Source organism: Tachypleus tridentatus, chromosome 6, assembly GCF_004210375.1.
Source record: "Tachypleus tridentatus isolate NWPU-2018 chromosome 6, ASM421037v1, whole genome shotgun sequence".
NCBI lineage: Eukaryota > Metazoa > Arthropoda > Merostomata > Xiphosura > Limulidae > Tachypleus > Tachypleus tridentatus.
In genome coordinates this window covers 160319262-160333341 of record NC_134830.1, presented here as the reverse complement: position 1 = coordinate 160333341, position 14080 = coordinate 160319262, and the positions used below count along the sequence as shown (strand labels likewise).

Below are 14080 nucleotides of genomic sequence, written 5' to 3'. Positions count from 1 at the left end.
AACATTTAAGAGAATTATGTACCATATACAAAATAGTAGAACTGTTGTTGTAACTTTTTAAGTTAATTTTATGGGTTAGTACACTTCAGTTCACATCTCAGTCACAGAGATGTTAAGTGGATACTAAGATAAAGTATATATACTTCCATCGTATTTGATTTTATCTTTGTTACCCACCATAATAAAAACAAAGTGTGGAACAGATTCTACTGGCCATGTTATCCTACTGTGAATGAGCTGTACAGTTTTGATCTATTGAAGATACAGTGCTAGTGGGTGGAAAGATGAGATCCAAACAACTGCCATTAACAACAATGATAGCTGTCACTGTTGTAATCTAAACAGGAACAAAAGTAAAACATGTCTCAAGATGGTTAACAATGTTGCTGCCTTTTTACTGTAGTAATAGGAGGAAAAAAACTAAAATAATTGGTCATTCTGAAAGCTTCTTTCACTGAAATAACCACACACTGAGTGTGGAGGGACTGTTACCTTCAAAGTTATCCAAATCCTCTATGAGAAGACAGAATTACTCCACTTGCAGTCTGTGTGTGAGTACAGATGACAACAGTGAGGTCGCAGCGACTCTTTGGTAATGGTGGCCAAGACACAGCCCATCAGAAATTCTATAATCCTAAAAAATTAGATGTCACATTAAGTAAAATGTTAGATGATTTTGAAAAGCACTCTAATACATGCTATTAATTATAAAACTAACTTGAAACAAGCCCCACAACTTTCACAATACAATTTTTAGCATAAAAGTACAGTAAATGGAACAGTCGGAAGTCTTGATGTTGGAGGAACCAATTTTGAAATATTTGCAGTCCTCAGTGTAGTAACTGACTTTTGTCCAGGCGTATTTGTAGAGTACACTTATGTATGCAGCTTAAATTGAATTAGTGCAACAAATCACATAAATTTTACCATTTCTCAAGTTAAAATAAGAACTGTTGCATGTGGTTTTAAATTTGGAAACATCATCACATTGCCTTCACTGTTGAGGCCCCACTTTCAGAAAAGTTGTTACATAAATGAAGCAACTGGCATCTATTTTTACAACTGTTTAACCTAACCACTACATTTTTGCTTACCTGTATACAGTTTGATAACAAAACCAGAGAACGGTAGCAGCGTTTTGATGTTTTGAGGAGAGGCCATGAGGTCCAACTAGCTGGTAAACTTGAAGAACACAAACGACTAAGCCTAGAACTGCAGCCAAAACCATCTTTCTTAACAGTTTGTCTATACTACTTCTTCTGTTGGGTTTCAACTTGTGGGCATCGAATTGGAAGTCATCCTGATTCAAGTGGTCACTAAATCTTGTGTTGAAAAACAATCTTTAAGTGAGGACAAGCACACACCTAAAATGACCATGCCATGAAACATGTGACCTTTAAAACATTAACCATGTGTTTGTTTATCCACAACACCCCTATTAGAGTGTTGGAGATAGCAGGCTTCCTGTCCTAATGGATTTTTGTTTTCGTGTACAACTCCCTCTAGGGGTAGCCAAAGACATAACCGAGAGTAATAGATAAACTTAATCAGTATACTGGAGCCTCTCTGAATCATGTTGAGCCTTCAGTTCCACCGTCTAAGACAGGTAGTTTATGCTAATATTTATATATATACACAAAATGTACCATTGTGTTACTCTTAAAAACTCACGACTAAACACAAAACTTAAAATAAAATATCCTATTGAAACTTGGAAACACTTCACAGAAGATTAGTTTATTTCGTTTTATAATCTACATAATACGTCTTTAGTCCTTTTAAGATGTGTGAGTATATGTAACAGAAATGTTTTGGTATTTTGTTTTTAAGAATTATTATCTATCACAAAGAGGTTAATCATTAAACGCAGTTGGTACTGATTTTTATTGATACAAACCGAACTATAACTCTGAAATAAAGTCTGAGGACAAGCCTCGTTCATGGTAGGGGAGGGGGGCGAATGTGGTGTGTTGATTTGTTTAGTAAATGTTGTGCGGGCCAGTGATTGTGGCATTCATGAGACGTGCTTAGAGACACAAAATATCAGCTGATACATTTTCGTAGTAAGTTAAAGACTCTTGTAATTTCTGTAGTTTTAAGCCCTTTAAAACATTGGATACGAGGTTCAGGATTTAGTGACAAGAACGTTTATAACAAATGTAACACATTTTCCTTTATTTCACGTTTGTATTTGAGGGTTGCGTTCATGTTTAAAAACTTTACACTTCGATTTCGTCTCATCGGTCACTCCATCTGTCGTATAATTCAAGTACGATTCTAACTCATCTTAAACAATCTCACAGCTGTCTTCATGTAATCACTAGTGACCAGCATTCTCCCAAAGTTTTAGGTAGTTAATACGTATCTAATAAAAAATACATGGGTTTCCGGGAGTAATTATATCAGCAAAATCGATTGAGCCAACGAGTTTAAAGTCTTACAATGTCGAATACTGTTACTGTCCCCGTAACTTATTTAAACGCATTGTGTAGTTAAATCATCAACTCATTAGTTAGTTATATGGATGGAAGTTTAATTATATATAAAAAGGGTGGTGGGATTTGATGTAACATTTTTATCTGTATTTTAAACTGAGTAGACAGTTACGACATGTAGCTGCTGTACAAAACCAACAAACACATCGTATTTATTAACTTAAATGTTAACTCACTTGGGTTTTTTTTTATTTCGCGCAAAACTACTCGAGGGCTATCTGACCTAGCCGTCCCTAATTTAGTAGTGTAATACTAGAGGGAAGGCAGCTAGTCATCACCACCCACCGCCAACTCTTGGGCTACTCTTCTACCAACGAATAGTGGGATTGACTGTCACATTATAACGCCCCCACAGCTGAAAGGACGAGTATGTTTGACGCGACGGGATGCGAACCCACAACCCTCAGATTACGAGTCGCACGCCTTAACATGCCGGGCCATAACTCACTTGTGAAGTGATTGAATGTTCTCCCTACACTATTTTTATCTCTACATTCACTTCTCTCGTCAGTCTCCTTTGTTTTTGTACAACTAAGGGCCTCGTTTCTTTCACGAGGTCCTCGCGCGCTGTACTTTATTTTCGTTCCAAATCACCATCAAACTCTGATCCCATCTTGGACCAAAGCCAAACAGCTTAAAGAGTTTTCTTTGTTGTGACGTTAATGACACGATCGCTCGTGGCTGTCACCTTCGAAACAATTATTTCCAACAAACTGAAGAAGAAACAAAAAAAAAAAAAAAAATCGTGGCTGAACGAAATTTAGAAGTAAAGCGACCCCGATGTTGAGAGAACAAACGACTCGTATGAGCTCATTCACAGAGGGCGTTTCTCTCACTTCCGTGGTCAATACAAAGATGATAATATGTGAAATATTTTAAATGCGACTTTACCTTACATTGTAAACATCACAGTTTTAATTTCGCTGGCCTGGAGAGAATATATAAATAAAAGATTGACATAACTAACAGGTTTTATTGTCACTGAAACTTCAGAAGTTCTCTAACACGTATAGTAAATGAAAATAATAATTCCATCACTTTATTGTGTTTTAATATTTTCCTTGTTTGTTATGGTAGCTCATAATTTACGTAATTTATTCTAAGATTTGTTAGAAGAGACACCACTTGTTTTTTACTTCTTCTAGGCTCTCTACAAGTGGTTCCATTGTCAATGTTGCATGCCCAGAAATTTCTTAAGCCATCCCGTGTTGATTATCGAGTCGATTTTGTTTACGCCAAGTTGTAGTTGCTTTGAGTTTTCTTACTAAATCAAAACATCGTTTTGGGAATCCGAGCCGTGCCCATTAAAACTGTTGTAAATGAATCAAAGTTCTCGATTTCTTTTAGATATAGATATAAAGGAAGACGTCAGATGGCTTCTTGTTAACTACAGTATTTACTGGACCTCCTGTGTATGGCAGAGAAGTACCGGTCATTTTAGCACAGAGCTATACAACAGGCTACCTGTGCGCTGTGTACATCGCAAGGGGAACCCATGCTTTTGGCATCGTAAATTCGCTAAATCACCAGAGGACGCAGTTAAATCAAGTAACTATGCAAATAAATTCATGTGAGATGGCTTAGTAACTAGTGCGATTTTCATACATTACAGACTTATTAGGTCCAGTTTACAATAAATATTTCCTTGCTAAAGACGTCTAAAGAGCCTTACCGTGCTGAAATATACCGGGCCTCGTTCCCTTTATTTGCTGAAGTTGTCGATGAAGCGGCCATTTGTTGCGTCTTTGGTAAAATGGGCCCTAATTCCTCCAGGTCTGTCTGTCTGTGACAACCTTTTTTAAATTCCTTTATTCGACAATCCTACATTTGGAATAAAATATCGGAACTGATTTGTTAAATATTCCAAAATTAACGGAAACCATTTTGACCACACTTGCGTTCTCAATCATTAATTTACAAGTTTGGGGAAGGAACCCCGTTTGTTTGTTTGTTTTTCCTACCAAAATGGAAAGCATTTTAGCGTGCCATGTTTGAAAAATTGTTAGATTAGGGTTTGACAAAACCGTGTTTTAAACATCGTTTGAGAAGTTCGGTCCTTGCTGGACACCAAGACAAAAGGTGCGATTTAGACCTCAACCAATATTTTGACAACTGAAAAAATTAATAGGTGTGGTTTTTCATCTGTCAAAAAGTACATATGACAAGAGTATTGCTACGATATATGAAGTAATTTCATAGTAAACAATAAACGGTGTAGAATTTTCTATGATTTACAATTTTAAAAACTGTATATACTATTTTAGCGTTATAACAAATCACTAGTACTTATCACTAACTTTGTTATAATCAACACACAACACATCTGTTAAACAACAACAACAACCATTTACTAGTTACATTGTTGCTTCGATTTTGGAGTTCCCAGTCTTCGTGAGAAGATATACCGAAGTAATCATCACTGTAATATGTAATTAATTACAATTATCTTTGTACAGATATTACAATTTTATTAATAGAGGGCGCCAGATATACATAAAATTGAGAGATTGTTAAGTTCACTCTAGTCACTATTTTGTATGTGTCTGTGTTTTGTTTACAGAGTTAAGTATGGGATATTTAAATATTTTTGAAATAAATAGTTATATTACCTAAATATTAAGTATTTTTCTGTTCGAAAATTTGACTCCTCTCAAATCGTTTGCTCATCTTTCCATGTCCTTAAAAAGTCTGCCCCGTGTTAAATAAAGGTAACTTTTAATATGGCGCTATTTATGTATTCATTGAAATTAATAAATATACAGCGCCCTCTTAATAGTTAACAAATATTGCTTTTTTTTCTTTACGAAAGTACAAGATGTTTTGAAACACTATTTAAACGTAAGGGTATTATATTTTACAAACTATAATTTCAACATACAAAATGGTGCTCGACGGTACAATGTTTTACGTGTACTTATCACCAATAGTTGGCGTACGATTAATTCTAAAGCGGCTTGTGGAAAAATATAAAATATTATTTCTAAACGACACTTACCATTAATGGCTGACATTGACTTATCGTATCACGTGATGTGATCGGACTGCCCGGAATGTGACTTGAAGAACTCTTTCTCAATTTAGGGCTCGAAGGGCAAACTCGAGGGGAGTCACACTCTCCCGTGTGCTTACACATCAAAGACGATATGTTACAGCAGGGGCGGGATGTTTGTCGACTGGAGCATCGTTAACCGCTAGAGACAAACATTTAGACAAACAATCTAATTTTACAGTTGATGTAAATGAATTTATGATATACTGAGAGTCGAGGACAGCTGATGTGAATTGATAAGATCCGGAAATAATGTATGTGTTATTATATATAATATAATATGTACGTAAATTGTTTAACTTGGAATACTGTTATCCTGCTCTCAATATATCAATGTCCATTGATGACTACGGCTCAATCTTTCGTTCATATGAGGAAAACAATCTCACCGTTTTTCTGAGAGAACATATACAATATAATATACTTTGTCACACAAACCGGTTCGACTTCATCACATGTGTAAGAAACGTCCTGTTCACATCAAGTTTTATTGTAGTCTACTGTACTGCTCGTAATTTGTGTACTTAAGACCGGAATACTTTGCGGTTAAAATACAATAATATTAGGCTTAAGTCTAGAAACCCGGACAAATTGTCTCTTTAAGAAGATACTTTTTCCTAAACCGATAATGGAACAACTTGTTTGTAGGGCTCGTAGCTTTATTGACGATAGAGTCTCAAAACGTAAATAAAATATTGGAATGAATCCTATTAATTGCTCATTATGAACGACATAACACGTAAACCTCACTGATAATGGGCGAGATAAAAACAAGTCTGTAGTTTGAGAGTTAGATGAACGAGTTACTTTGGATCTGTCATGTGTTTGTGGGTGGGTGGGTGGGGTGGAATCAGTACCAATCACATTACAATATAACAATGACATTTTGTAACTTATTATCCACGAATATGGTTAAAGCATTCGACTCGTAATCTGAGGGCTGCGGGTTCGAATCCCTGTCCAACCAAACATGCTCGCCCTTTCAGCCGTGGGAGCGTTATGATGTGACGGTTAATTTATTATTCGTTTGTAAATGAGTAGCCAAAGAGTCGGCGGTGGGTGGTGATGACTAGCTGCCTTCCCTCTCTAGCCTTACACCCCTAAATTAGGAACGGTTAGCGCAGATAACCCTTGTGTATCTTTGCGCGAAATTAAAAACAAATACACTAATCACACCACAAACCACAAGACAACATATAAACATAAATAATGTCATCAGACATGTTACCCAGGCCAATGGAACATCAAGGGTGAAGGATTCGTTTAATAAAACGTCCAACCCAAATGATTTAAATTTTAACATACGCATAATACAAAAGCCTGCATAAGCATCTTGCTGGTACAAAGTCAAACTGAAGGAAAACAAATAAATGACAAAAGAAAAAGAGATATAGCAAACAAACGAAAAAGAATCAATAGCCAAAGATGGAACATTTGACGAAGTGAACGCTTCTTTGTAACATAGGAACACGTCCTTGCTACATGTACGACTGATGAACAAATTCCCTTTCTTCATTCTTTTAAAAGCCCAGTCTTATGTGACAATGTAAAATAAACGGATGGAAACGCTTCGAAACAAATTCAAGTAACTTTAGTATGTGGATACACACATTGTTTAAACAACCTAAAGCGCGTTTTTTTTTTTTTGGGGGGGGATAGTTAGTCGAAAATTTGGAATTGGATAATAAAATCCCATTTGTTTAAAGTTAAGAATAAAGCTCCAGAACTGGTCATGTATACAACTTTTCCCACCACGGGTATCTAAACCCGGGTTTTTCTCTGTTGTAAGTCCGCAGATGTACCTCTGTGCCACTGGGGGGGGGGCGACAATTCTGTTAGAAGGGTTTGTTTGAAATGGTTGTTTAACAAAGGTACTTTATATAATCACAAAACTTCTTCATCGAAATATCGATTTATTTAATGCTATATCGTTGAATTTTAAGAGAGTAATTCTTTCAGGGCCATCGATGTAGAGAGTAGTGGTTACAATAAAATGGTAAATAATCTATATAAAAGATGTCACACTTGAAATTTTGAGGAATCTGAAATAAAGTTTTCTGATAATTAATTCTGATGAGGTTCTGAAGTTCAAACGAAACTCAAGTATTCTCACAGTAGTATGTTTTCGCAAATAGGATTACTAGTAAACTTAATATGAAACGCGAAAATGTGAAATGTTTTATTCTGAAAAACTCTAATTGTTCAGCATAAAGCGTTTTCTGATGATAAAGTTACAAAACGCACACCTTTACACTCTAATAGCTTCTTCTAAGCTGTCAGATAAAATAGTTTGTTTTTTAATTTCGCACAAAGCTACATGAGGGCTATCTTCGCTGGCCGTCTCCAATTTAGCAGTGTAAGACTCAAATGGAAAGCAGCTAGTCATCGCTGCCCATCGCCAACTCTTCTACCAACGGATTGACCGAAACATTGTAACTCCCCATGGCTGAAAGGGTGAACATGTTTGATGTGACGGGGATTCGAACCCGTGATCCTAACCACCTTGATTTTGTATATTACAACTGTCAAGAGACAGAAATAAGTCGTTTTGTACTAACGCATATTGACGAAACAACAGAGGTATCATTGTTACACACAGAGCCAATCGGAACACCTTTAATTATTTAGAATTTTCGGAAGGAAGTACCTTCTGCGTACAGACAAGCAAGATGTGAACATTTAGAAACAAACCCAGCAAGGGTTTCATAGCTATTACTCATTATTAACCTGATAAATGTAAGAAGTCTGGGAATTGAACACGTTTCAAATTAGACTGCTGATTCACCGAACAAATAAATAGCTTAAAACTGTTCTGGCACACTTTATAACACCTAGTGGTGTCCCGAGGAATAATGAGAGACGACATGACCATCGACCTGAGGATGGCACAAGGAGATGAAATATAAGATATGTAACTACTTATTTGACTGGTACACTTGTTAGTTTAGCTTGACACATGCAAGGGAAATATTCAGTTTTAATCGTTGAAAATACAACTGGTCAATAACGAACAGATTCACGTAATACAATGTAACATAGAATTAAACGAGGCTGAAAATAAAAAATAAACACACAACAAAAACTTTATTCACACGTGCATAGTTTAAATATTTGAATATTTACTCTAGAGGTCCGTAATTTATTTTGACAAGCCTGGCAAATCTAAATTTGCTAACGTGGCCCGAAGACACATTACACGAGATTACTGAAAGCTGACTATAAAAATAGACCGAGACGTTTCACTATTATTAGAAATCTGCCTAAAGTCAATGAGTTTCCAAAATTTGAGTGTTTATCGGAAATAGTTGTTTAAAGATAAAAGCTAGGATAAATTTGGTAATTGGTACCAAATAACTTCACAGACACGCCGTGACTTTTAATGATAGGTCCAACTTTTCGTTACGAACTACAACGGAATGAAAGGTTCATACTTACGAACATCTGTGCTGTTGTGCTGGGACGTATCACTTATGTAACTGAAGGTCTGTTCGTTTTCATCTGTGATGCGAATTTTCGGGGTAAAGCCAGTAGACTTCGGGCAATTGTTGGTCAGTTCTCCGTTCGAGGATGACCCACTCTGTTTGGGCAGCTTACCGAGAGAAAGAACGCCTTTGTTGTCGTAGCCCGTGGAGTCCACTCGTGACAGGAGGACAGTGGGTAATTTGGCGAGTGAACGCAGTATGACCAAACATTTGCAAAAGAAGACAGTGCAAAGGTACATGCCCCATGCAGTAAACAGAGCTTGCGTCACTAACCACACCATCTAGCAAGAAAGGAGAGAGAAAAAAAACGTTAATATGACAACTCTGGTAACTATGTATCTCAGGACGACTGGTATGGGTATTAACACTTTTACTAATAAAGCAGAGAACAACGTTTCGGCCTTCTTAGGTCATCTTCAGGTTATTCTCTGCTTTATTAATAACAGTGTTAATACCTATACCAGTCGTCCCGAGATATATTTTTTACTTCAAGGGGGTTTATCATCATCACGAAACCTTGTAACTTGGTAAGCAATTACTTAACGTTAGCCCAAATAAATAATTTAATAATTTTATTGTTTTGGTTTAGAATTTGTTGCGCAAAATTATACATATCCGCCTTATATTTTGAACAAAGATTTATCTTGAAACTAAGGTAGGTTCGCCAACACTTGTTTTTACTCGCATCATACCAGGTTGTAACAAACCAAACCAAACGGTAGATCACACCGGCTTCTAACAAAAATGTCAAACTAAAACACAGACCACACCGGCTTTTAACAAAGGTGTCAAACTAAAACATAAACTACAACCTGGTTGATCTACATCACAGTGAACGGTGATCCGGCATGGCCAAGCGTGCAACTTGTAATCTGAGGGTCGCGGGTTCGCATCCCCGTCGCGCCAAACATGCTCGCTCTATCGGCCATGGGGGCGTTATAATGTGACGGTCAATCCCACTATTCGTTGGTAAAAGAGTAGCCCAAGAGTTGACGGTGGGTGGTGATGACTAGCTGCCTTCCCTCTAGTCTTACACTGCTAAATTAGGGACGGGTAGCACAGATAGCCCTCGAGTAGCTTTGTGCGAAATTAAAAACAAACAAACAATCACAGTGAACGCAACAAACTTGATAAACTAAAAACTGGATCACAAGAAGTTTAAAACAAAACAACCAAAAACGATAACACAGAAACTTAGGTAAAAAACAATAGAGCAAACTATTATTTTAAATGTTAGATAACAACAAACTTTTTAAATTATTGTTTAGATCAGTATGAATGCAACTGGTGTTAAATTAAACCACGCAATAAAGTTTTTCAACTATTATCACACGTCATAAAAATCACAACAGGCTGAAGATTTCCTCATAATTAGTCTATTACGTATTTGAAGTCACTTGTTTGTAATATTTACAAAACTGTTCTGTTTGTACAGTAAATAAAACCAAAATTAAGGGTAACAAATATTTTTGCTTTTCAAGTTCTATGTCATGGTACGTTTTAGCCTACAGAGTGCATAATTCATGACATGCCCAAGTTTTGCTGACGTCACGACAGAACAAATTGCAACGTAAATTGACCCCTCCAGGCGGTTTCGGGCCCCTATTGGGAAAAGTAGCACATTAAGTCTGTTCTTTATGCGCCACGTGCATTGAGCTCTACTAGCGCAGATAGCCCTCGTTTAGTTTTGCGCGAAATTCAAAACAAACTGCAGTGTTTAACAGCTTTGCGTTAACTTGGATCAATCATGTGAACGAAATTAAAAATAAAGTCTGGCGAAGAACTAACTATGCTAGGAGTCTAACTGGTAAAAACAGTGGAGCATCTACAGACAACATTCTAAAAATCTACAAAACATATATTAGACCTGTAATAGATTATGCAGCTCCAGCACGGATAACTGTAAGCAATAAAATAATTAAAACCAAACTACAAACAATCCAAAACACACTCCTCACAACTGCATACAGAGTTCTAAGAACTATATCATCTCAATTCATTCACAAATACTCAAACACACCAACCATACCAGATAGACTCCTATATATTACAATAATGTACTTTAATAAGAACTGGATGAAAAACGAATTACAATGCGAACTAGATAGGTACCTCATACATGATGAAGCTAGGCCTAAATATCTCTCCCCAGTTAATTTATATTTTAAATATAAAAATAAATAAAAAATATGTATATTAAATAATAATAATAATAAAATAATAATAAAAATATATATACACACATATATATATGTATTAAAGAATAAAAAAAATGCCACCAACAAACTTGACATTCTGCTGATAGAATAAAATAATCACTATATACGAACCCCAATACATGGACATTGCCCTGAAAAGGATCAAAATAATATTCAGTTCTGCAATTACAAATACCAGTCCGGCAAGAACATAAGTACGGGGAGGAGGAAGAGGTCATAGAGAACCTGACCCTCCAGGGTATGAACTTTTCTTACCCAAACACCGACAGAGATTCGAGCTTTGCGTTATTTCAATATTAACACTTGCATAACGTCTATGCTATTCTTTCTAGTCGAATAAGCTTACACCGAAATTTGTAACTTCTTTTAATTTGAAAACAGCAACTCTACGTACAAGAAATTGTGCAAGTTATGCAACTATTTTCTTTTCACAGTTACAACAAAAACTAAAAAAAAAGAACACATAACTAAATTAAAATACACATCACTGAAGTCACATAAACTACCGCAAAAACTGTGATAACCAAAACTGAAATATTAAAATTATTACCACGCACTCAACCATCACTCATATATTACTTGTCACTAAACACTATCACAATTTAGAGCGGCCTGGCATGGCCAAGTGCGTAAGGCGTGCGACTCGTAGTCCGAGAGTCGCGGGTTCGCGCCCGCGTCGCGCTAAACATGCTCACCCTCCCAGCCGTGGGGGCGTATAATGTTACGGTCAATCCCACTATTCGTTGGTAAAAGATTAGCCCAAGAGTTGGCGGTGGGTGGTGATGACTAGCTGCCTTCCCTCTAGTCTTACACTGCTAAATTAGGGACGGCTAGCACAGATAGCCCTCGAGTAGCTTTGTGCGAAATTCCAAAACAAACAAAGATAATTTAGGGACCAACGACAGAGCTGCCACCTGACGTCAAGTGTAAATATAGTTACACTAACCGATGTACAGTTCAGTTCAGTATACAAATAGCGGCCACTGACTCGAAATACGACTGAAATGGACTGAATTAAGAGTGAAATGATTAAAAACCCTGTTGTATAGAGTATTTTTATTACCTGTATTAAGCCTTTTTCATTACCCTTCCTTAAAAAGAACGTAATGAAGGCGCTGATTTATTGCTTAGATAAATACTGCTGTAATAAAACTGATAATTTATTAATTAATTTACACTGAAATCTAATAACCAATAACAGAACTTTCATTGTATAGACGCTTGTTGGTCGCGATTATTTTATTTGACTCGAGTGAAGTTTGGAAGATTACAAAATTAAATTATTAACTGCTTAAATTACAATTCTATCACCGCCTTGGCGTTTGGTGGCGAAAAACTTAACTACCTTTATAAACCTTATAGTAAGCGTATATCTCAAGACGGCTGGTGTGGGTATTAACACTTTTACTAATAAAGCAGACAACAACGTTTCGACCTTTTAATAGTCAACGGCTGATGACTTTCATAGTCTGAATGTAACTGTCCGAAGGTTTATTACAAGAACAGACAAAAATAAGTATGGTCCGAAAGGTTAATACAAAAACAAACACAAAACGTATTATCGACGAGTTTTTCTAGTCGAAAGACTATGTTTGCTTTTCTGTTGTTACCACAATACAAAAGCTACCTTGTGTTGTGCCATCACAGGCATTAAAACCTACGATTTAGCGTCAGTAAGCTTTCAGATTTACCGTGAGCCACTATGAAGCAAAATTCTCTGTAAGCAACCTATTAGCAGCTGCTAAAATACCAGATTCGTATTTAAAGAAAATTAGGCGTGTAAATTATCAATCATAGGAATAAGCAATTAGTGTTTCCTTGTTGAGTTTTGTATAAATTTACTCGAGGGATACCTTGGGATATCCCTTTGCCAACGTGTAGTGGGATGGACCGTCACATTAAAATGCTCACACAGCTTTAAGGGCAAGCATCTTCAGTGTTGGAATTTAAACACGAAAGAAATAATTGCTAACGTTTTTGTTAGCTGAGAAAAACAGCTCCGAAAGTTTCCAGAATTCATATTGCAGAGAGAAAATAATAATAATTTCTGACTAAACAGCTTGAAACTGAATGATTAACGTTGTAACCACGTTTACCTTTCACGTTACTTGGGTTCCACGCACATTTTTTTTTTACATTCACTTAATTATAATGCTTTAGAACAAATGGATTTTCAACTTGTGAATCAGAAGATTCTGAGTCAGTCATGTTTAATATACGTAAAAAGATACGAAAAAAACTAATGTTACTTTCATACCATTATTCACTTAAGCTACCATGTTAAAAAATATCTAAGTTGTCTGAATCTTATACTGCGCAAAGTGTATATAAAATATGGGGAGAAGTTTTATTGATTCCATTCTAAAGATTTTTGTGTTATTTTTTAATATTTCAATTTGATAGCCAGAGGGAGTTTTCATTGACGTCATGATGACACCATATCTAGAAATTTCATAAACGTTATGGCCTCTGTTGAATTTAAGTTTTGTACAGTATTTAAAAATAACAGCGATATAAAAATGGCTTAATGATCAAGTTAATGGGTTATTCGGTTAGTGAGAAATACTTCATCTATTTATTCCTCTGTCACTTATCATGTTTATTATTTGGTCGAAATAGTATAAGCAAGTTTATTTGTAAGTTAGGCCCTCTTTCACCTGCGCTATCGAAAATAAATATAGTAGTACTGTCTATTGTATGTCCACGTAAATACCTCGCAGGGTGTGAATTTCGCAATTTCTGTGTAAATGTTGCTCGTGAAGTTAGACCTATCAGTGAATATTGAGTGTAGCAAACGTTACTAAAGAAATAAATTAATTCATTATCGTTTAAGTG

At 36.1% G+C, this 14080-nt stretch overlaps 1 protein-coding gene across 1 annotated transcript; it reads right to left on the bottom strand.

The window, feature by feature from the left end:
* Window positions 1-352: 352 nt before the first annotated feature.
* LOC143254290 (uncharacterized) lies at window positions 353-9302 on the bottom strand. The gene is made up of 5 exons (XM_076509222.1): window positions 8980-9302; window positions 5491-5686; window positions 4168-4316; window positions 1095-1322; window positions 353-634 (listed from the first exon to the last, which is right to left on the bottom strand). The coding sequence occupies exons 2-5, from the start codon at window positions 5626-5628 to the stop codon at window positions 514-516; spliced, it is 636 nt and encodes a 211-aa protein (XP_076365337.1). The 5' UTR covers window positions 5629-5686; window positions 8980-9302; the 3' UTR covers window positions 353-513.
* Window positions 9303-14080: the final 4778 nt, after the last annotated feature.